Here is a 25,245-nt window from a genome sequence, read left to right as displayed (position 1 = left end):
GAGAAAAAGAGAGAGAGATTTAAAACTATATAATGTGTCACTGAGGGAAATGAATGGAATTATGACCAAAACTACAAATGACAGATTCAGGTTATAAAAAAAAGATTTTCATGTTTTGTGTGCTAAGAGACTAGCCAGATATCAGTTGGGAGGTTTGCTCATTCATATTTTATCACCAGGATTTGATATGACCTGAGAAACTATATATGAAAAAATTATATTATTACAAGAATCAACAATAGTTGTAATAGTAGTGGGGGTTTTTTTTGCATGTGGAGGCCTTGCATGCAGATGTTACTTTGCAGCTCCACAGTGGGTACTGTCCCGAGACACTGAGGATAGTTAATCATGGAAACTCCTGATATAAAGGCTCTCTGCTGATTGTGTTGGTGACGCAGATCCTCTCCTGCTGACTTGTGGATCACTGAGGATTACACACACATACTGTACACACACCACAAATATTGTATAGATACACAGAGCAAAGCACTAGAAGTATCTGCGAGCATAAACAGACACACAGGGTAACATAAACTACAGGAATATATATACACACATTCAAACACAAGAAATAACACATAGTGGATTCAGAGTAACACACAAGGGGTCTGCAGCAGTGTTGGGAGCCAGAGGTCATGACACTAGCCTGCAAGATACACAGAGTCTCTGATAGACATCTGAGTCTTGTGACATGGAGGACCACACCGGACCGGTAAGACTACCTCTAATGTTTTATTTTTCTTACTCATTGTATTAAATTACCTTCATCATGACACAATCATCGTTCAATCATCATTTTAGTTATTCAGCCAGCTGGACTTTTTTCAGTAAAGTAGAGCCAAAAAACTTCAGAAGGGTTAGTTTTTTGTGCAGATGTATTTCCTATTCAACATACAGTATTATACAAGCCACACTATGTATGCTTCTTATGAATATGCAGTAAATTAGATGTCTTTTAACAGTCAGTTTAACTAATTTTTTAAAGGATAACTAACCCTAACCCAAAACACAAACACATGCAAGTAATTTTGATTTTATTTCTCTAAGTAAGGAAGTGTGTGGAATGTAATTTGTGGCATTCACAGCATTAAAAAAATACATGAACAAGAATTTGTATACTCAAACAAGTGTCTACAGTTGAGCTAAGCTAACTGTAAGGCTGTCGCTTTGAACTTAATTCTCTGATCAGATGAAGAGACAGTTTGTATTTGTGGCTGATGGGAATGTTATTCCCATCAGCTCATAGACCAAAAAAGGTTTTTGAACTAATAATGCTGAAAAATGTTGAAGTGAAAAGATCATTAAACAACTCATCTAAAGGGGAGCATGAATGTCTGTGCAAATTGTTATGGCAATCCATCTAATAGAACGGTTTCCAGTTTACAAAACAATCAAGGATGCACGTGCAGCAAGGGGGCCAGATTATGTGTAGCAATGATGACCTGATAGCTTATATATTTTTGTTTTTAGAAGTACTAAAAATGATTGTTTTGTATATACTCATCCTTGTATTTCCGTTTTTCCTTTTAACTCACCTCCAACAAACTGTCTGTCACCTCATGCTAACATATGACACATATTCCAGTAAATATGTGCCAGCTAGTCAACTAGTAGCAGCGATAACGCTTACACAGATAACATAAAATTAGCTCGACAGGTAGTGAGAAATTCTCTCGTCATAGATTAAACCATTTATTGCAACAAATGTTAATACAGTTTGCCGGCAGCAGTGTGAGCAACAGTGAAGCAGATTAGTGTAGGTGGAAGTCATATTTAAATGGACCGCCTTGTGGTGAGAATGGCTGTGATTGGTGTGTGACTGATAAGGTATGCTGGTTCAATCAGTGGCTGTCAGCTGATTACAGCTGGGGTGTATGACTTCCGTGTCCTGCATGAACTAACTTCATATGTCCCAAAACATCAACCAGTAATCGGGCTTAAACGCACAGAAGTTCCCCTCACAAAAGTTAACATTCACACTCTTCATTGAAAAGCCATGAAGACAGTAATAGAGTGAGCTGTCTGACTTTTCAGTTCTCCAAGTAGTTTTAGTGCAAAAAATATCCATCACCTTTATACAATCCAGGATTCTGACCAGGTCTCTAAAGCTAGCCAGAAGGTTTGCAAGTTGGGATAATAAACGCTCCTCCTCCATTACTTCTGCGATTAGTGCAGTTCACATGTTGATCTTCACATAAGTTCTCAGTCATTCTGGTTGTCCAAATAGTTCTCTAAAAAATAAGATAAAAACCTGGTGCTACAGCACTCATCTCCAAAGTCATTAGGATCCATCCTCTTGGGATCATAAATGTTTGCACCCAATTTCCTGGCAGTCCACCCAACAGTTGCTGACATTTTAGTGGATGAATGGACTGACCGACCAACTGACCAACACTGCTACTACCCCTAGAGTAACACTGCTAGAGTGGTAATAACTTTAATATTAATGTGTCTTTCAAGAGAGGGTGTCCTTCATAGTCTGAATGACACTGCCAAATATTATACCACAGGAGGAAATTGGGATGACACAATCCTTTAATCAAATCTGTATTTGGTTTGAGGTTCATCCACAAGACTACACAAGCTTGAGTTAGAGATGTTAAACCTTTGACACTTCAACCATTGTGTTCAGTTGAAAACCTTGGATGATAATATATGTTTAATTCCAGCGTTGTAAAAACAAGAATGGTCACTGTCCATGCCCCTCAGCACCCTCAGTCTCTTGAAAGTTGAGTTCCCATGCAGAGACACATAACATTTAGATGTGATTTATGGTGCCACAGAGTGGGATTTATCCCTCTGAAGTGTAGAGTCTGTGAGTAATAATTGGTTTAGGTCACTCAGTGGACGTAGAGAGATCAGAGGCTGTATGTTCGTCATTATTAGAGGGGAGGCTGAGAGTAAGCGGGACAAGTGGTGGAAAAAAGTAAAAGCAAGATGTTGGCAAGCACACAAAGGAAAAAATGTTTTTGAGTTTTTAACTGATTGTGAGTGACGCTAGAGGAATCACTCATCTGTAGCCCATAATTTACATTTTTGACATCACAGTATGAACAAGACTATTAGGGGAATTTTTCTCTAGCATTTATGTGTTGATTGATTTAATTACTTTGATTATTGTTTTCTTCTCTTTCAGCCTTTCTTCTTTTCTTTCAACTTTCACATAAACAACTTAAAGTGACAGAAGAGATGGAGAATCACATATTGCACTGTTACTTACTCCTCATTTTTGCAATATGTTGTGCCATGTCAAAGAGCATGGGAGCATGAGAATTAGTCTGACCCAGCAGCCAAAGCAGGACAAGCAAAGAAGGAGACGGACAGCAGGCAGGGGCTTTCCCAAGCCACGTTGCTGCACAGCTCTCACAATACTATACTATAAAAAGACATGTAATGGATTTAGGACCTAGAACTGTAAAAAATGTTTAGGGACAACTCTCATTGTCTTGTCTCATCTCCCAGGTTAGAGTATTCTCCTTTTTTGGTGCCTCAATGAACAGAAAACTGTCTCTATGTTGGCAAAACATACTCTTTACTGCTTGCAAAACACTCAACTGACATTTATTGATGTGGCATTTTCAATAAAAATATTGGCTGTGCTTTTAGAGTGAATTATTGATGTGATCTCAGTTGTTACTTAAACATCTTTGCTGCTGTGTTGTTGCAGTTTTAATGTCTGGTGACAATTTGCACAGTTTTATTTATGATACTTGGGGAAGCCCAACTCTCAAATTGTTTTGAGTATATGCTACTTTTAACATCTGCAACCTTTATGGACAATCATTGTCAACTTTAACCGAGCAGTAAAAAAGAAGCAACATGTTACAAAAAATATTCTAAATGTGAGCACCCATTTTTACCCCTTATGCCCCTCACATTTTCTGCTCAGTTCTGTACCCAGAACAGAACAGCAGTTAACCTATCGAGCTGTTGTGGGTGGCTTTCGAGGACAAGCTTTGTTTATGTATTTTGGTTTGGGTGACTGGTGGGTTTCAGTGAAAGACTCTTTCTGTAGTTCCCTGATTTGCGGCTGTGGTGGAAAATTCTCATTTGGGATTTGAGCACATACTGCTTGAAAGCCTTGCAGTCAACACTTCATCAGTGAGGTCAACTCACTCACACTTCACAGAATGGGTGTACACATATACATAAACACTCACTGACAAAGACACTCACACTAGGCACACACACACACACACACACACACACACACACACAAACACACACACAAACACACACACCTACACACACACACACACACACACACACACACACACACACACACACACACACACACACACACACACACACACACACACACACATTCTGGTCCTGGCTAACCAATCAGAGTGAAGTGGAGTAGGTCCCCCCAGAAGTGGGAGGGAGAGCTGTTGAAACAGAAGTCTGTCTCAGGACACACAAGTTTGCATTGCTGCTTTGGAGAACTTTTCTGATTACTACTGCTCTACAATAATTTGACTTTTTCGTCTTGTGATATTTTTTTTTTTTTTTAACTCTGGGGTCCATCAGGGCACGGCTTGAGTTTGGAATGGCTGAACTAGTGCGAATCCGTAAGAAAAGGCTGCAGATCCCCATCTCTAGGTAAGACAGAGAGTTACACTTAGAGCAGCTTATATCATAGTTAGTTACCTACATGTTCAGCCTGTTTGTGACTGCATACATTAGATTTGAAAACTTTATCAAACATGCAACATCTTTGAAAATTAGAGTAATGACTTACTGCTTGATGCAGTATGACTGAAAAGATTATCTTCTGCTGTAGGAGTTGTTTCCTTGTTTAGCAGCAATGGAAAAATGTGTGACTCAAACATACATCCTGCACTGCACACAGATAGTGTGGCAGCAGACTTGAATGGATTGTTTGACACACTTTCAAACTGCAAAACAAAGCAAAGAAGGAGAAGTTTATCCTTACCTTAAAAAGGCTTTTTCATGCATTAATCAAGTTTTTTAGCTGACTATACTTAGCAGCATATGAGCATACACTTGTCATTGTGTGACACTTCACTTACTAATGTCTTTGCTGTGGGAGGGAGATGTGTTGCAGAAGTGATAGGTCATGTGGTTTTGTTTTGGTTAACACCCTGATATATGTGTCTGCAAGGTTTCAGAGCTCTAAACCTTTTTGAGTATTCTTGTTCTTGCATGACATGTTGTTCACACCATGATAGTCAATAATAAGAAACAACAATGCACCGCACATTTCTTGTAACATGAGATAAGATCTGATCTTGAGTCAAGTTCATGCTTTTTTATTTTGTTCTCAGTCAAATCTATGTAACATTGACGTATATTTAAAACTGGAATAGTAGCAGCTTTAAAGCTGCTACTATTCCATGCCTCCTACACTACTGCACTGATACACTGTACACGCCTAGTAAGGATGACACTACGCAGTGTGTAGATTCGACAGTCTGCGCCAAAGGAGGATTTGTCATTTGTCTCTATAAACAAAATTTCACAAGTGCACTTGACGAGTAATTTCCTGTAAACGTCCTGTCAAAGACTCTTCTACTGCAAATAGTTGAAACAAAAAACGCTGTGTTATCACATAAGATTACTGGAGATAGAAAGTGAGCGGTGGCATTCAGATGCATGCTATTTTTATGACTCAACAGCTTTTGAAAGCCCTTGCCAGCGTGATAAACACTTGAAAAGCTGTGAGCGTCTCATCCCCAGGAGTTGGCTCCATGGCGTGGCCTGGAACAGTTTGAACACAATCACTGTCACGGCACCAGACAGGCAAACACATCCGAAATGTTTTAAAAGAAATTATCGGTGGCACAAACTTGTTATCATATCAAATAAATCTGTCTTTGAAATAGCGAGAGAGGAAGTAAGTCTAATTCCAGTTCTGTAAACTAAGGGTGAGATTTCCCATCAGAGCTCTAGTAAGCTATGAAAGCTTTTGGATTTATTACTGAGATGAGATTACATTAACACACAGCAGGTGGGTTCCACTGCAGGCGACATGTGTGTTAAGCATTTGTTTTTTATTATAACACAGAAGATTAATGCGTGTCAACTAGTTTGCTGTCTTAATTTGATTAAACATTTCGAAATTCCGATTGAGCAACATGTTCTCAGACAAGATCAGAATGTGGCTGAAATTCAAAAACATAATTTTTCATGGAGCCCATTTTGACAAAATCTGGGTTACATAAGACCCTAAACATGGGACACTTTACTCTCATGGAAAATTTGGCAGTTATGATGCCCTTTTGCCACTGGTTTTCTTTGGACAATTTTGCATTTATATCTCTTCCAAGCGAACTCTTTCCGTCCACCAGGATTTCTCAGCCTCTTGTTAAAGCACTTATTGGACCTTGTTTCACTTGCTCACTTAAGTTAGGGACCAGTGCTGTCAATTTATAGAGTCGTCTTCAGAAAGCTTGCAACACACAAAGCCCCCATTTTGTTCAAAATGACCTTTCCTTTAGCTATAACTTTTATTGCTGTACCCAGTGAAGACTTGAGGCCAAAAATGCTGTAACCTCCAACTATTTTCACATCATGACTGCCTCTCTCAGTGATTCCTGCTTTGAGAGGTGAAACTGCTTTCCAGCACACTCAAAAAGGACATCTCCTGCACTGTTTTATTTTGTTTTGATCACATCCAGATAAATTATTATGTCTCCTCTCAGGCTGAGGAGCATGCTGAAACAGCTGGAGGAGAAAGATGTTGACTTTGAGGAAATCAAAAAGAATTTGGATTTTACAGCATCGTTACTGGAGGCCGTTTACCTCGATGGATCTAGGTAGATATAATGTGATGATATGGTTTGGAAAACAAAAAGCTACTAAGCTGTCATGTTGTCATTCTGATGTATGTATGTATGTATGTATGTATGTATGTATATAATGTATGTATACATTATCCCTTTAAACAGTAAATTCCTTTGAACTTTCTTAGCGAAGCAAGAAAATACCCAAAGTCTTTCCTACTACTAGCAGAGGCAGCATGCACAGGATTAGAGCTGCAACAATTAAACGAAAAATTGATCGACAATTGCATAATCACCTCAGTCATTTTTCAAGCAAAACTGTCAAACATTTTCTGGTTCCAACTTCTCATGTGTGATTATTATCTGTTCTTCTCTGACATCACCATGGCCTCTATGAAATTGTGAATGCAATTTTTCACTATTTGTTTTACATTTCATAAACTAAACGATTAACCAACTGATCAAGAAAATAACCACTATAGAAATCAAAGGCCCTGAAGAGTGAACTTTAGACTTATTTATTTGAAAGGAATGTATTTGCTTAAGAATAAATGCAATTAATAATTGCTTTTCCTTGCTTGGGGCTCTACACTTCTATAGCAGTGTTGAACCGATAATAAAGTGCCAAAATCACAAGTTCTTGGCATTATATACAATTAGTGTGCAATATTTAAAACAAGCTCACAATGTAAACACATAGAGACCAAATACAGTGCAGTTCAATTTTTAGAATAAAAAAACAACCTTTATTTACCATCAGTGTTATTCTGTTCAATTGCATTTCTGGCTCCTCTGTCCCTGATTTCATATTAGAAGCTGTCTGACAATCTTTCCACAATCTTCTATTTTTCATCACTTTCAAGAGAAGTAACAGAAATGCCAGAGAAATGTACAACTAGTTACCTTTACAAGTTTTCAAGTTTTATTTTATGGCTGTCATTGAAGTCTAGCACCACCACTACACAGTACAGTAATTGTGTACGACTCTGTGTCTCCATACCATCTGTCTGTCAAACAATCACTAAGTGTTGTCTCTCTCAGGCAATGCCTGGACTCTGAGGATGACCTCCAGCAGCTGCAGTCAGATGGGGTTCCTTCAGAGGTCACTGATTGGTTGGCATCCACCTTCACCCAAAGGGTTCGACGCCCAGTACGACGCTCAGATGAAAAGCCCAAGTTCCGCAGTATCGTGCACGCAGTGCAGGCTGGGATATTTGTAGAGAGGTATAACACACATTTTATTTTTATTTCTGACTTATAATAGAGGTGGAGACTTTTGATTAGGCCTGTGTCCTTTAGGATGTTTTACTCTAAGTAGTAATAATGCAGCTGAACAAAAACGATCTAGTGGTATGGCTATATATTTTATTTATGATACTTAAATACAATAAAAAAGGGAATGATCATCTAATACGATAAAACTCCCATTGTAAATGACTGATTTCCACATCTGCACTATAATTCTAATAAAGTTACTGTATTAAATATAATACAGTGTTGTTACTATTGCAACCACAGAAAACACAGACAGCTGCACTAGACTGTGAAACATGAGCCTCCTTTTCTCTTTAAAACATCCTTCCAAAAGGGACAGGGACTTAGGAGGATTTATATAAACAGCTCCTGAGACGAGTTCGCTGCACAGTGTCAACATCTGAACTTTAACTGAACTCAACATAAACACTGCATTATTCCAGAATGTTCAAGAGGGCCTACACAGCAGCCATGCCAGACCAACCTGCAGAGGTGGTAAACTGCCTCAGGGTAAGCCTACACTAATAATGAATCTCACTGTGTGTTGAGTGTGTGTGCAATAAATCGGTCATCACAAAAAAGGATTGTATACACAGCACAAGTATGCATCAATAATGCAGTCACTTTCCCCTCTGTCTCCTCAGGATGTTGACCGCTGGAGCTTTGACGTGTTTGCTCTGAACGCCGCTAGCTCTGATCATGCACTACAAACTCTGTTTTTTGAACTGATCACCAGATATGAGCTCAACAGTCGCTTTAAGGTATTTCAAATTTTAGTTTAACTGTTAAGAGCATACAGCACCCTTCCCGTACAATATGTTATTAAAGCCATGCAACAATGTCAGTGCTCTGAATGGAAAGTCTTACAGTAATATGATCATTATTGACCTTTACTTTTGTGGGAAACTTGTGTAGTAATTTGCAGATATGATCAGGCATATGGGTTTTATTATCAGTTTGTGGTGTCACAATGGGTTGCCAAATTGCATGCATCATGCCGTAGGCCCTGTCAGTGCTAACCACAACTTCATTACATCATTCAAGCTGTTTAAGCTTTTATTGATGACACAAACTTTTGAACCTTGACTTTTTAAAATGATTACGTAATGCATTTCGCAGATCCCAATCTCGTGCCTGACAGAGTTTCTGTCTGCAGTGGAGAGAGGATACTGCAAACACAACAACCCCTACCACAGCCATGTTCATGCTGCTGACGTGACTCAGACGCTGCACTGCCTGCTGCTGCGTTCTGGACTTGTGGTTAGTCAACTGCTTTATCATCATTGTTAAAAGATAAGTCCGGTGTTTTTCTATATTTATCTTCAAATAGTCAACAAATACAAAAAACAGCAATGTATGCAACGTTTGTGTCTCAAACACAGTCATAAACACTGGATACATAAATCTTTAAAAACAGTGGTTTCATTGTTAAAAAGCTGGGCTCTGGAAGTTAGAGCAAAAGTTACCTAAACGTTGCCAAGATTAATGTGATGTTTTTTCCTGCATGCAAAGTGCGAAGTTGTTATTCTGTGCACATGTCTGGAGGGGTGCAGGGTAAGCTTACAGAAGGGTTCCCACTGAGGTCTTTGTACTTAGTTTCATGCAGTCAAAGCACTGTGTTGATTGTGGGATTCATTGATATATTGCTAATTTGCAGATATGTTCAGTATGAACATTTTGTGACCGGGAAAATATGTTAATTAATAATGTTACCTAGTTACGTGGTAATATATTCATGTAATTTCTTGGAGAAAATGTTGTTTAGAGGTTATGTAAGGCACCAGGACTATATACTATATGGCTCAAAATAAACTACAGTGTCCATGTTCATCATAGTGAAGGAACATGCCCACAGTCCATCGGTGTGGTTCAGTGACCAAATGATTACTGAGGAGCTGCTTTGTGTATCAGTACAAAAGTCTATTTACAAGTCACACTACTGACATCATTTGACATTACTGCATAGTAAATGACATGAAAACAATCATGTTCAACTCTCAGTGAAGTATTTGCAACCTGACAAATGTTTTTATATTTATCATTTTATGTCTTGTGTCTATTAAGCATTGGTTGACAGAGCTTGAGGTGATGGCAGCGCTATTTGCAGCAGCCATTCATGACTACGAACACACAGGAACCACAAACAACTTTCACATCCACACAAAGTAAGCGCTTTTTTTGAAGTATATTTTTTTTAATCCTCTCTTATAAAGCTGCAGCTATATGCGCTGTGTCCTGTTGTGACATGTTAAAATAGTAAGAGATATCAGGGCAGTGTTTTTTAAAGGTCTTTGAGCAATTTTAGAAGAAGTAAAAGAGCACTCTAAAGCAAACACATTTTCATGGAGGGAACACAGTATTTTTAGATGTCGTTTTTCCACATAAGAGGACTGAAGAACGCAGTCTCTTGGCACCCATTATCATCATGCTTTATTTTCGGAATAAAGCACAAAGGTCCACAATAAGAGAACATAACATGGTTATCTAACTCTGTAAGATGGACACTTATGAGTTTGAATTATATGTTTGGCAGTTAAAGTCATATTTAATCTTTGTTTCTTCATGAAGAACATCTGTTGTGGTCAGCTTCAATTCATGTCAGTTACAATTGATTCAATGGTGGCACTTGTTTTATTGTCGTACCAGACAAATATTTGGACACACTTTCTCATTCAAGTGAATGGAAACGTGTGTCCAAACATTTGACTGTATAGCCATACACATTTTCCCCACATCATCATCTGCTTCTCAGCTGACCTTCTACACTCAGCATTTTCTAAATATTCATACTGTAGCTTCACCATAGTTTAATTCACTGTGAACTACCTAAGAAAGAAAGAAAAGATGAGGAGAGTGAGTGATGAATGCAGTGTGTGAAACAGAAACAGAAACTCAAAACCTCAACCAAACAGGCTGGTGGTGGTCTGGTAAGAGGAGAAGAAGACTGAAGGTTAGAAATTAAAGCCACTCACTATACGGTATAGGATGAGGCACAAATGATATAAAACTGTATTTCATGAACTTTTCCAATAAATTAGCACGTCTGTAACTCTAACTCTGTTTTTAATCTCTGCACAGCAAATCAGTCCCAAAAGTGCAAAAGTGTGAAAAATATGCAGACATCAAATTTAACATATTCGTTTGTACAATAAGGTTTGGGGTTAAATTGAACATGTCTTTTAAATCTCCTTGGTGTCTGTTTATAAACTCGACACAGTAAATATATGATGGCTGTCTTGGAGATTTTATCTTTGTTTTCCCAAAACCTACAGCCAAATTACACATTTGATTCATAAATATTTGTTAAACATTTTTCTTCCAGGACACCTCCCAGAAAACTGTTAAGACATAACAGCCAGATAAACTAAAGTGTTTTTCTACACTATGAAATCTTGTCACTATTGAAACCCACTATATCTAATATGAAGCTCTTGAAGCTGACCACAGCCACCTTCTCCATGACAAACATCAAAAGAAGGCAGAACACCACTTTAATGTGGATCTGAATGTTGTCTTTGAAGCCATTTTCACAAGTATTTTGTGTTTGGTTTAACTGCTGGGATTGGTTGGAAATGTGAAAATAATTACCTTTTAAAAATCATTGGTTTGGCCTTTATTTGACACAGAGAGAAAGAAGAGTATGACATTAATCAAAGGTGGTAGATATCACAGTTATGTAATATGTGTCTAGCCTTCTGAAATGCCCCAAAACAGTCACTGATTGGAAAACCTTTCACAGTGCACTCTGTTATCCATTTAGGCAGTGTAATAAAGCAGATAATGCAAATGAGTGGACGCAGCATGCCTGATTGAGAAATTAGTTCATTAACTTGCTATACTAAATCATTATTAATCTTTTTTTTTTTATCACAGCCCACTCCCTCTTCAGCACTTTCAAATTCATTATTACAGACCTACAGTCAAAGTGCTTAAATGACTCCCTGAGGACTCGCTTTTTATCTCATTCTCACCTCCTCCACCCATATCAGTTCAGGATTATACAACTGCACTTTTATGCACATTCACATTTTACAACCTACCCATCTGTCTACCTCTTTCCCTCCTCTCTCTCACTGTCTGTCTCTCTGCCAGGTCAGAGTTTGCATTGATCTACAATGACCGGTCGGTGCAGGAAAGTCATCACCTGAGTGCAGCATTCCGCCTGCTTCAGAATGATCAAATGAATATCTTCATTAACTTGACACGAGAGGAATGGATGTAAGGATATTAGCTGTTAAGTGTTCATTTTAGAAAAAAGTAAAATTTTATATTGGTTATACATTCGGTTAGGATACAATAGCCAAAAATATAAAATATTCAAACCATGTAGCAATAATTCCTCTTGTTTTTGCCACTGCTATTTCATGTTCCCCTACTATTTGTCACAGGGTGTGACAAGCTTATTTTCTGGAAAAACCCTAGTACTCTCTCTCCGCCTACATAACTGCCCAGCTGAATGTAACAAGACTGCTCTGTTTGAGTCAAAGGATATGCTACGAAGTCACTTACTGGAATAGACAGTGATGAGAACAATGCAACCTTATAATGTGTGTACAGCAAACAACACATACAACACTTTTTTTTTTGCAGTGAGCGCTAATTGAAGATATTTGACAAAACTGAGACTGTAACTTTTGCTGAGTGGTGTAACTGTGAATATACTATACCAGAACAAAATTCCACCAGCATAGCTTTATGCTCATTAAAGTGTATTAATACAATTTGATAGCAATAAGAATAATATAGAATAACACAAGTCTCATCCTTTAAGATAAGATAACATATAACACGATATGATACTATATGATACGATAAGTAAAAGATATGATTTGTTGTCCCCAAGGGGAAGTTTGACTTTGGCTCAAGTGTTGAATATACGGTAAAAACCAGTGTATATGTTGCACCGGTATATAAATCAGCCTAATTTGGGGGGTGTCATGACTTAAAGACTGGTTTATAAGGGGACTGGTTAAGTTAGACCGGGTTCGGATTAGGCTATGAGTTTCAATTAAACCTTTTAAAAGAACACAGTAACTTTATATATTTGATACAGTGTATAGCTGTGTGCTTACTCTAGTCCCAAAAACTCTTCATCAGAGCTGTGCGCAAATATTGTGTCAGAGTTGCTGTAAGGCACACCAAGCTCACTGTCCTCGCACTCTGTGTCAGTCCCAGAGTCAAACAAAGCATCATCCTCTGTTTCATCCCATGGAAAAAACACCAAAGTTAGTGAATCTTTTATTCTTCAGATCATACTGTGTGCCTGCCACAGCTCAATAAAAGCTGCTCAACTGTGCGCATTTGCATATTGCGCTTCAGCATCAGTTTCGTCTCTAAATATTGAAACATCACAGAAACTTATGTCCCGAAATGCCTCTGAACAACACCCTGAATTAGCACCTGCTGTGAAACCACCTGGTTTTCGTTCTTCTTTTGCTGTGCAACATACAGCGGTAGCAGCTCATCAATCTTGTCTATGTTCATTAGCATGATTGACACTGCTATTTACAGGACGTTGTCGTTCATGTGGACGCTCACATTTTTATTTTTTATAGTTAAGTTATTGTTCTTATTGTGGACGGCCTTTTACACACCCATAATCATATCCAGATCAAACCTCTCTCTGCATTTTACTGGTGTATAGGACACACTGGTGTGTAAGACGCACCCCACTTTTTAGGTGTTATACACAGTTTTTTATGGTAGTAGTGTATAGAAAATACAATGTGCATAATCTCCACGTGACACCGAATAGAGTAGTAGTATAAATAAGTACAAAATATACTATACCCTAGTAAATAGCTAATAATATAAGGACAGCAAGATGGCATATCAACATACAGAGAGAAAGACCTCAATCGTGTGAATGCCCACAATCAATTGGATGAGAGGCACCAGACTGCTCATGTACCTAACCTCCGATTTTGACCTCCTCAGATAAAAGGAATCAATAAAGGATTGTGTTGCTATTATTGCTATGTGCTTTTACAGAAACTAGCAATCGAAGATGTGCTCAGTCAGCTAAAAGCATTTTTATCATTTATCAAACAATGTCATACAGAATTCATATAAACAGTTAAAAAGTCAGCTATGGTTGATGGTTATTAACCATGTTAACTGAATAAAACAAATTGGCATCAGCTCACTTTCTCTTCATATGTGCTCATATTAGTGTAAACAGTATATGTCACTGTAATACAGCGTGTGATAAGAAACTATTTATACTGTATGTGCAGTAAGGTTTATATATTCATGGACGCTGCTGCTTCATCCATCATGCATACAGCATGGCATGTGACTGAGTGGAAGAGCTTTGCAGATTTCACTAAAGATAAACAGCAGCAGCAAAGTCTAGTGGGCTTTTCTAGCAGTCTGTGTTACCATGGGAACAAGAAAATCCATCAGGAAATCTAAAAAGGTTACAACCCTATTGAGTCTTCCTGTCTGCCATTTTTACTCTATGCAGCTCTTTCCCATAAGCCAAGGTCAACTTGTAAACTTTGTGACGTGTGTTTCTTCACAGGGAGCTGCGATCACTTGTTATAGAGATGGTATTATCCACAGACATGTCCTCCCACCTACTCCAAGTTAAAGCCATGAAATCCTGTCTACAGCAACAAGAACGGTAACACTAATGGACTGTGCTGTTGTTGATGCTGTGGTGCATAATAAAGAGGTCATTCTGTGTAATGAATGTTCACAGCGGATTTAGCTGAACCTGCATAGAGGGGTAGGCAGGCAAATTAGTGCCACGCTGGCTTCTCTTTTGAAATGTCTGGAAGCACAACACAACAACAAAAACAAGAAGTGCTTTATGCTTTCTCCAACAGGATTGACAAGTCCAAAGCACTGTCTCTGTTACTCCACACAGCTGACATAAGCCATCCATCCAAGCCCTGGGTACTGCACTCTCGATGGACTAAAGCCCTGATGGAGGAGTTTTTCAGGCAGGTAGGAACTCTAATAAACCCGAACTGTCAATGTGACTTTTTCTTCTTCTTCTTTTCTTGTCTTGTGTTTGTTGATTGTTGAGTCTTATTTTGGATGTCTGTTCAAATTATTCACTATCTTCAAGTATGCTCATATCATTTATGTTCTTGCTGTTCTGTCATGTCCCACTTACATCTATTCTAATCTGATGTGCTATTTTATTTAGATGTGTTAGTATCTTTATGAGTCAATATAGGTTAGATACCTAATAATGACTCACCAGGTTTGAAAATGACTCATTAGAGTCTGAAAGAAAGAGTGGGAAACCTTCAAAGAGCTTTATGTCTGAACTGAAGAAAACCACATAAATAGTACCTCAGGTATGAAGAACAGACAGTCAGAGAGAAGAAAGCCTCTTTGGAAAGTTTATTGAACATGTTCATTGGTAGTGGAAGCCAGACTAAATTTTAAAAGCTCAGATTTTAAACAAGATTTAAGTCTGGAAAACATCCACAGGGCCAGATATGTTACCATTTGATATTCTTGAAGGGATTGTGTTGTCTTTTTAAAACTGTCAAAGCTTGGGAAACTCTTTGACCATGGAAACTCACTGTTAAGTTTTGGGAATAGTATTATAAAATAATCAATGATAGAAGGTGAAGAAGCCTGCTAGATGTTGCAATTAACTTTTGTTAAACTGAAAAACTGATGTTCAAAAAGTTCATTCTTCGTCTTGGAAACAGCAGTTGCCAAAATAATGTGACCTAAAGGTGAAATGTATATGTTTGGGAGCTTTCATTCATATCACATGATCTTCATCAGCAGACAGTGTGCTAGTAGATGTTACTTGTTACAGTTTACACCAACATGTATAGCATGTCCTTATTAAGCATTCAAGAAATTTTAATATCTACAATTACCAAAAAAAACCTGACAAACTCCATCTGCTGATGAAGATCACGTGATATGCTCCAAAACAGCAATGAAATGGATCTAGAGGATTCTTTTTCAACTTAAATAAAAAAATCAAATAAAGCATGATTGGATGAAATAAGCTTTAGGACAAATGTTTCAGAAACACCAGTTAGGTGTAGGAAGTGTTTATGTTGATGTGTAAATTATGGTTTGAAGAAAACTGTTAAACATGCTCTTTACAACCAACATAAAGACGATGCATCATGCTTTTCATTTGGCTTAAAGAGATTCAAGCTAAACAGCCTGTTTCAGACAGAAACTGAATGGAGGGCTGCATAAAGGACCAGTATAGAATAAATAAGGAGTTTTTTGGAATGAAAATTATGCAGACATATTCGTGTAAGCCAAAGTTTTAAAGTAAAATTAAGATTTGCATGAAATCCCATTATAATGCCATTGAGCCTTGCCAGATGGCAATGAGAGAATTGGCTGGCATTGTCTGTACTTTGAATAGGTTTCCAATACATGCAGTACTTGTTCTCTCACCTCTGCTTTTACTTGGAGAAGAAATAGAATAAAGAAAGATTTGAAAGCACCACCCTCTTTGAAAAAAAACCAAAAGATACAACCTCCCTCTAAGAAAGCTCTTCAAGGTTTGTTGTGTTGCATTAATAAAAACAAAAGGTCTTATATGGTATTCCCTGAAGAATTAACAAGTCTCAGGTGGTGAGTGTTGGACTCAAATAACCTTTAAAAAGTTATTTTCAGTCGATGTGTGGGATGCCTTTTAAGATATCTTCTCTCTCTCTTTCTATCTTTGTGAGGGTGATAGAGAGGCAGAGCTCGGCCTGCCCTTCTCTCCTTTGTGCGATCGAAAAAGCACCCTGGTAGCTGAGTCCCAGATTGGTATGTCTCACAAAACATTCTCCAAAACATGTTTCCTGCGCTCATTTCTCTTGTCTGCGTTGTTTTATGAAAACAATTTGGTTTCTGTCCACACTGCTGAAGGGTGAAGTCATCAAACTGCTTAAAATCACAGCTCAATACAGCATTCTCTTTTTATTTGTCTTCCCTAGCACAAGAAGGCAATCAGGTGCAAGATATATGCTAATTACATCCTATAACATACTGTATATATTGTATAAATCACTGAATTACATTTTAATGCCATTTCAACAATCACATTTTTACACCACAGAAATTCCTTTTTTTCACATGCTAAAACGGTGACATTCGTTCTTGCAGGTTTCATTGACTTCATTGTGTATCCTACTTTCTCTCTGCTGACCGACATGGCTGAAAAGATTGTTATTCCTTTGGTGGAGGAGAACCCCGGTCCACCAGACCCCTGCAACAGACACAGGTAACACACAGGCGAGAAATGCACAATGTTGATCCCTGCTAGAAATAGTTAAAATATATGTAAATACAAATACTGTGAACTGAAGGCTGGCACCAGAATGCTTGAAAAAAATAGTAAGATGTTATGGGAAATAACTTCAGTCACCGTCTTGTCTTGAGTTTCTTGTGAGTTAGATGAGAATATTTAGATCACTCTCATATATGTATGATAATACAGCCAGTAGCTGGTTAGCCTTGAATAAAGACTGGAAACATTTGGAAACAGCTATCCTGGCTCTGTGAAAAGGTAAGTCTGTCTACAAGCAGTGTCATTTGTTTAAACCATACAAAAACTGTGTAAAAACAACAGGTTTTACAAGGGGTATGTGTCACACTATTTCTTGGCTGGGAGCAGAGTATACCTGGCAGGTTTTTTTTTCCACCTTTGGTCAGAGCCAGGCTAACTGTTTCCTCCTGCTTCCCATGTTTATGCTGCACTTCATAGTTTGATAGATAGATAGATAGATAGATAGTTTGATAGATAGATAGATAGATAGATAGATAGATAGATAGATAGATAGATAGATAGATAGATAGATAGATAGATAGATAGATAGATAGATAGATAGATAGATAGATAGATAGATAGATAGATAGATAGATAGATAGAAATTATTGCACACTCAATAATATACTTTCTCTGCAGTAATCTTTGGAAAGAGAGCTCCAGAGGTCTGCAGTGGAGTCTGGCCCACATCACAGCTGAGCTGGTGAGCTTTCGCTCCACATGGACACGACACACCGAAGACAACAAGCTCAAATGGAAGGAAAGTGGCTCCAATGGTATGACATCTAAGTATATTCATTCCTCTGTAAAACTGAAGGTCATATGTGTGTAACATGGAACGAAAATAAAGTCCCATAAAACTCATACTGTATTTAGTATTGTTGTCAGTATTTAAGAAATCCATGAAGAAAGAATTACTGGGAGACAATTAATCAATTAGCTGAGTGACAGAAAATGTATTGACAACAAGGTTGGTTCGACAACACATTTGAATACATCAGTTTGGGCTTTCAGAACTTATGATAAGTGTGTTTTTAACTTTACTTTATAGAGTAATTGATGAATTGAAAAAAAAATTAACAGATGAATTAATGATGAAAATAATAATTGGTTGCTGACCAAATTCATAAAATTTTTCACTGCATAACAGTCTTCAGAAATGTTTATACTAATCATCTTTTGCAACAAGTCATACTCTCAGAGTTTAACAACCTCTGTTAATAAAAGGTGTTTTTGTGGCTGATTTGGCAGGGACACACTGACTTATGCTGCTCCATAAATATGCTTTGTCTCACTGATTTGATTTGCTATCTCCATTTATTTTAAAATGATCTCATGCAGAGATTAACAGATACAGATATTGTTTCCCTTTCGGCTTAACACAATTTTCCAATGCCTTTTCCAATCTTCTCTATCCTCCAGGATTTTCAGATCCCAGTGTGACAAAAGAGCAGAGAGCCAGACAAGCAGAGCTGTCAGAAAAATCCCTGCAAGACCCCAGTAAAGATACAAAATAGTAGAAAGAACTTTGTGTAATTTTCATAGAATGTCTAGAAAGGTTAAATGAGGTTAACATAGAGTCACTGTTTGTAATAAAACCACAATTCCTTCTTATATCATAATTGAGAGAGTCACAGGCGGGAAAGTGGAGATGTAGGAGGAGGGAAGGGTAGTTTAAGTTCATCTTCCCAAGGTAAGATGCAGAAAATGTCCTCATGTCTTATTTTAAGTGCAGTATACTGAGATAATTTAATTGCAAAGTGTACATGCTGGTCATGTTATACAGTATAGTCCATGTCATTAATTTAAGTTGCCACCTAAACACTTGTGAGGAACATTTTACCTTTTGTAGTTTGAACTGTACACACATCATTTAACCATGCATTAAAGTTAGAAAAAATGTGTCAGTGTTTTAGAGATTTGTAATTGATTTAATATAAAGCTGGCCTTGTTATAAAGGGTTATTGTGTCTTGTTGTTTTTTTTATTAAAACATATGAACGATTCAACTGCAAAGTCAAGGATCCTAATCTTTAACTGAATCCCATTTGTCTGACTTACATAATTTCACTCCCCACCCCTCCCACCCCTTTTAAGTCTCCAAAGTAAATTACAGCACACCCAGTGGCTTATGCTGCTAAAAAAACATTTTAAAAGGTTAACTTCTCAGATATCTTCAGCATGTCTTAATATGTCATTTCTATGTAATGTTAAACCATAAGAAGCAATGGTTTGACGAATACATCAAAACAGTACAATACAAAACAGCATTTTGACCTTTATTTTGAAAAAATAATGCTCATTTAAAACTGCTTCAAGCCCAGTAAACCAATTATTTAAATTCTCTGCTCTCTCAGCAGGAGGGGCTATAGAGTGAAGTGAGAAAAGTAGTTACAGTGTTGCCCGGAGGGTTCAGCTTTCTTCAGACTAGTATCAAGGCTTTTCTGCATTCAAATCAGTTGGATGGATGTAAATGAATACATAGCAAAACAATGATTGCAGACAGCTGTTGTCTTGTCTTCTGTGTTAAATGTGCATGATCTTAGCTGTGCAGGAATTGCACAGCCAATTACACCCCAACCTCTAACACACTCATACATATCTGTATAAATGCATTATACAAAACAGGCATCACATTTATTATAGTAATGTTATGTTTAAAAGAAACAAATAATATTCTTGCTCCTTTACTCATGTATATAATGTATGAGGTATTTAAGCATCTCACCATTACGGCAAAAGACCCATATGATTTGATGTTTTTTAAGATACTCCCTAAGCCAAATTGAAAGTTCCAATATTAGAGTGCGAACTCAAAATCATAATGTTTGTTCTCTCAGAGTCTCTCTCACCCAATTATAGAAAAACAGCAACTTAAGACTTTACTCTCAAGTCACCACAGAGCAGCAACATCAGGTGATGATTGCAAAATCCTGTCACAGCAAGAAATCCAATAGAAGGGATCAATCTCACTCATGCTGCCTTTAAAGGCAACTGCAAGGGTCTGTATCACTTGAAGCTAAAATTGCTGCAGTGGTACAAAATATATTCGTGAAAAACAGACCTGTTTATGAAAAATGTATGCATTTTTATGCTTCTGGCCCTTAGTCCATTGAATTATTTATTGGCAGAGTGCCTATTTTTAGGTTATAGTCAACGTCAACCTCAACCAAACATGAGCAGTGGTGCAGTGATGTCAAGACACTTTGAGTTTAACTTGCAGTTTTTGGAGTCTTTCCCCTAACATGTGTCTTCTTTGATACTAATAGAAAAGTGGATACTGCTTTTGACACTTAACATGACTGTTTTTCGAAAAATTGTGGTGTGCTGACTTTACGCTGACACTGATTGTCAAACATGGTGTCAGCTTGAGTCGACACTTATAAAACTCATAGACTGTACTTGGATTAGTGTGAATGAAAAACACCCAATCACCAATTTAAACATTTTATTGTATCAAACAAATTTAGATTACAGATGTAATCATCAATCAATCAATTCAAGTAAAATTGGAACAAAATTCCCCAGATTGAATTCATGTAAAGTATACTATTACCATTCAAAACAGAACAAACATTACATGGTCCATAAATACACTGCAGAGGAAAAACAAAAGCTTGCACAGGAATGTTTTTACCGTCTTTCTTGATCATTGTGGACATAGTGATTTCCGTTGGCAGCTGGGAAATATACTGCTCACACTGTGGCCGATAAACCTGGTGAAGTGATATCAATACTACGGTGGATTTAGTCTTCTGTTTTACTTTGTTTTTATCTATCAGGCAAGTCAAGTATAATGTGAAAGTTATGGAAGGATTGTCACATACTGTAATCTACATAATAATGCCACTTGAGTGATACAAATAATGGAGAAAACATTAAAAGTGTGGTGATGACTTCACAATGTTCTTGTTAAATACAAAACTGGAAATAAAAGGGAATGCCAGTAGTTGCAATTTGTGTCTGGTACCATATTTAAAATGTTTGATGTCACTGTTGAAATGAGCTGAACCACAGTAAAGCCCTTGGGCTGAGAAAAAAGTCACTGTACATTCAGTACCATGCAAGAAGTTGTTTTAGGACCAAGATTTAGATTCCTCAAACGATTTCAAGTGTTCAAAACTTCCTCGTTAATCCAAAATATGTAAATTAAGCTGCACACAGTCTTCTAAAATGTACACTGCTTGTTAGACTTTTTAAATAATTGGGATATTACCACTTTTTACTTAGTCACCAGTCAAAAACACATTCAATTTTAGGATCCAATTACTGTTACTTGGAATACACTTTTGGAATGTATCAAATCCAGCCATGTAAAGACACAAAAAAGATATCTTAAAGTTAACCCAGATATTGTATTCACTCATTTACGATTGAACATCTAACAGTGGGGCTGAAAAACTAACTGATGACATGCAATCTGAATATGATGGATTCCCAGTGATTTATGAGGTACAAATACAATTTTATTGCTTTGAGATGGAGCAACAATTGCAGAAGTCATGGCACATATTTAATGATTTAAAAAAAACTGTCAAAAGGATTGTAAATTGAATATTTGATGCCTTTGAACATTAAAGGAAACATTAAGCATATGAGTTGTTGTAGTTTATGATAATGATTGTGTGACTGCGACACAGGAAAAATCTCACAACTGATTCATATGTAGCTTTAGGTCAGTCAGTGCAGGGGAAGCTATAAAAACCAAATATATAATAATAACGGTCCCTTTATTTATGATTTTTTTTTGACACAAAATAAGTTTAGAAACCTTTGTTCATGTTCTCGAGGTGGTAACTATAAGGCCTGACTGTAGAGGAATATAGACGCCCTGATGTATCTAAAAAGTGGATCTGCAGACACAATCTTCTGTCATTGTGTTGGACTGGCTAAGCAGACTGAGCAGCATTGTGTTGTACAGAAGACCACTCTATTTCTCTTTCTCCAGGCTGGGTGTCTTTGTTTTCTCCTCTGCCGGCTGACTCGCACTGGATGCTGCTGCTTTTGTGTCTGCAAAATATAGACAGAGACATAAAAGATTGGAAGACAATAAGAGAGAGAAGAGGCTGACTCGATGGATTTTAATGGACTCTTGTAGCTCTGCATAAATAAATATTTGGCAGCACTTTTTAGTCATATTCAGGAGCAGTTGTTCCTTTATGTGAAGAGAAAATTACAATTTTTTTTCTATGGCTTTGTGTTTTACTGCTGCACAGGAACAAAGGCTAAGATGTAATAGGCATACATTCATTATTCCTTTTACATTATTCCCGTTTTACAATGTGAGTGGTGGGGAATTAAACAGGAGGCCACCTTAAATTTCACTTTTTTTCTGACACCATATCTGACAAAAAACATTTTTTTTATTCTTCCAATTCCATGTTTAAAAGTATCACGCTTTCTAAAGGTTTGAAATGAGACGTTGTGATACCAGATCAACAAAACATACAATGAAAACTTTAAATTAACATCCAATATGGTTAGAGCAATTATGAGCATTTTACAGTTAATTTACTCCTCAGACAAATAGTGATTGTTCGATCACAGCTTAGCTAGGCTAGCCAAGTTTTGCACTTCTCCACATGTTAAAGCAGCATACATTGGCCTGTACTAACAGGAATACTCCTCATTTAAAGAGTCTGAAGTGTGAGTGACTTTTTTCAGCCTTTCTAAAAGCAAAAAAACAAAAGCAATGGTAAAAGAAATGAATATCCACTCTAACATGAGGTGCAATCGTTAACATGTCCAGCCAACAAGCTTATTGCCCACAGTAGTAACCTTGAGTTACTGTCAAGTTCAAGTCAATCACTGAGTAACTAAATTATCTTGTGGGGGTCACATGCTACATTACAAAAATACACATTCAAGACTTCACTGGTCCTGAATGTGGCTATAGATAACGTCAGTGACTCTTTTCCGCTCTTTATTGGATTTGGAAAAGTTTAACAGTAAAAAGTTCACTTGAAGATTTGAACGAACATGAATAAACTAGCTGTTCAAATCTGGGGGTAACAGTTTCATTTTCAGATGACAATATCAATAGTCAGTGCCTTTATTCATTTTCTTGTCCCAAGTCCCATGTATTTTACAGGCAGCGGTCAATTGTGATTCTTGACCTTCTAAAGTTTTATGATTGTCCTATAAATGTCCTATGACTGTAGCTGTATGACATCGTAGTTCATTATGACAAGTTACAGCAACTCTTAACATCATTTAGGCTAGACTATATTTTATATTACGCGTTATATTAATTAGCTTAATACAGTCAAAATGTCATGATTAATACTGTAGGCCCACATGCTGTAGATTAATGACTGAAAGAAAGACAGAAACAAACAAACAAACAAAAATTAACAAGTGAAATCCACAGTAATGACACAGAATACCCCCAAAATAATATTTGTGTGAAGTGTGGATCAAAGCCACTTCACAGGCGCTTGTTGATGAGCCATGATTACACGACACCAAGCCGAGTTGATCTGTTTAACATTTCTAAATAAAACCTGCCTGGTGAACTGATGTTGAGGAGTCCCCCATGGGAAGGACTCCTGTGTGCCTGTGGGTTTTTCCACTTTTCTGTACCTGCTTGCGCTTTGTTTTGTTTCCCTGAGGGATCTGCTGCATTGGCAACGCTGGAACAAGCCTCTTTCTCCTTGGAGAGGGAGCACTCAGGTCCGCCTGCAGCCTCTAATAGACTCTCCCTCGAGAACTCTGATGGTGGCAGAGAAACAAATAGAGGCGGAGGTGAAGATGAAGTAGTGACTGATACAGCTAAATTATAGATGAAGCAAATACACTCTTCATCATTCAGTACTGTGAGTAAAATGCTCCGGCCCTTTAGTTTCTGTTAAATTATGTTAGGTACTGAACCAGCCTGCCTCAATCAATACCACCTGACATTTACAGTTACGTGTTATTTACCCATGCTGAGTGAATTTAAAAAGGCTGATCTTAAGCTGAAGTCACACTCAACTGAACTGGTGTTAATGGTCATTGATTTGTTTCCCCTGGCTTCCTACTTTGCTCCTTTCATCGAGACTGAGAACTTAATTTGCAGCTCCTATATAACATGTGAGCAATCCATAAAGACACACGTGGCCGTCTCACCACCTTGAAGTATGTATGTTTCTTTCAAGCTTTTATACCACAAAGAATCAACCATGCGTGTCCCAGTGATTAAATTGAAAACAGCATTTATGAAAATGTTATTTTGGCACAACTCTGAGAAACAACCCTATCCACTCACGATGCATTAGTCCTGAGTAATTACTGAATGTGTGTACAGTATGTGCTGCACTCTGGGACCATCTACTCACCTGCCATTAAAGTGAATTATCTGGCCTGAGCTGAAAAGCTGACCTCTGTTTTTTGTCATTAGATGTAAAGTATTTGGCACAGGAAGTAGACTGTATCTGCCAATGTGGCACTTGACTACTGACTGCGTAAGTGTTTTCTCTGAAGGAGCTTTTATTTGACTTCTTGCTCAAATTAGATGAGAAGATTGATCACACTCAGACCATGCACTGCAGAACGACACATAGGGGCATTTTCTAATTTGACACTTCTATGTGCCATAATCAGCAGGACATCATTTGCCTATGCTTTCCAAAACTGTTACAAATCACTGTTAAAAAAATTTGAATTGTGTTTTATGATGTGACAGGTTTAGAGAAACATATCAGGTGACCTTTGTTGCCATGGCTACAACAATAACCACAAGGTTAAGGTTAGAGTTTCATTTACTTTTTTGTTTGTTTCTTCTTTTAAAAATCTGTCCCGACTTGTAATTGGATATGTGACACTCACAATTGGAAACGGGAAATGAACATGATTAATGAATCTGTGCCAAAGTCCAATATTGGGTTATATCCTCCACCAGACCTCCTCTGACTTATATATACATCATCTGAACTGCACCACTGCTCCCAGTCATAAAGCTGCTACATGGCATCGGTCACTGAAATGTTACCATAAGTCTTTTATGGGTGACATT

The 25,245-nt window shown here is 37.5% G+C and overlaps 2 protein-coding genes across 3 annotated transcripts in view; one reads left to right on the top strand and one right to left on the bottom strand.

Annotated features, from left to right (window-relative positions):
- The first annotated feature begins 4,423 nt into the window (after nt 1-4,423).
- Nucleotides 4,424-19,197, top strand: LOC128355137 (dual specificity calcium/calmodulin-dependent 3',5'-cyclic nucleotide phosphodiesterase 1B-like). Its single transcript, XM_053315348.1, has 14 exons — nt 4,424-4,602; nt 6,666-6,779; nt 7,788-7,970; nt 8,444-8,510; nt 8,645-8,761; nt 9,120-9,260; nt 10,065-10,165; nt 12,093-12,218; nt 14,524-14,625; nt 14,831-14,951; nt 16,670-16,751; nt 17,091-17,208; nt 17,893-18,029; nt 18,676-19,197. Exons 1-14 carry the CDS (start codon nt 4,550-4,552, stop codon nt 18,768-18,770), a joined length of 1,557 nt encoding a protein of 518 aa, XP_053171323.1. The 5' UTR covers nt 4,424-4,549; the 3' UTR covers nt 18,771-19,197.
- Nucleotides 19,198-21,975: 2,778 nt separating this feature from the next.
- The window catches only part of LOC128355931 (protein phosphatase 1 regulatory subunit 1A-like), a 31,131-nt gene continuing 27,861 nt past the window's right edge, over nt 21,976-25,245 (bottom strand). For both annotated transcript variants that reach the window (XM_053316319.1, XM_053316320.1), the window contains 2 exons: nt 23,835-23,963; nt 21,976-22,262 (listed from right to left, as the gene is read on the bottom strand). In XM_053316319.1, the coding sequence (XP_053172294.1) occupies nt 22,183-22,262; nt 23,835-23,963 (209 nt within the window). In that variant the 3' untranslated portion in view covers nt 21,976-22,182. The remainder of the gene's footprint in view (nt 22,263-23,834; nt 23,964-25,245) is intronic.

The sequence above is a fragment of the Scomber japonicus genome, chromosome 3 (genome assembly GCF_027409825.1).
Source record: "Scomber japonicus isolate fScoJap1 chromosome 3, fScoJap1.pri, whole genome shotgun sequence".
In the NCBI taxonomy this organism is placed as follows: Eukaryota; Metazoa; Chordata; class Actinopteri; order Scombriformes; family Scombridae; genus Scomber; species Scomber japonicus.
This window is presented reverse-complemented; position numbering and strand designations above follow the sequence as displayed.

Excerpts from the sequence above, each read along its gene's own strand:
- LOC128355137 (XM_053315348.1), top strand. The coding sequence starts at position 4,550 with ATGGCTGAACTAGTGCGAATCCGTAAGAAAAGGCTGCAGATCCCCATC. Across the intron at positions 7,971-8,443 it reads GCTGGGATATTTGTAGAGAG|AATGTTCAAGAGGGCCTACA; the intron begins GTATAACACACA and ends GCATTATTCCAG. Across the intron at positions 12,219-14,523 it reads TTGACACGAGAGGAATGGAT|GGAGCTGCGATCACTTGTTA; the intron begins GTAAGGATATTA and ends GTTTCTTCACAG.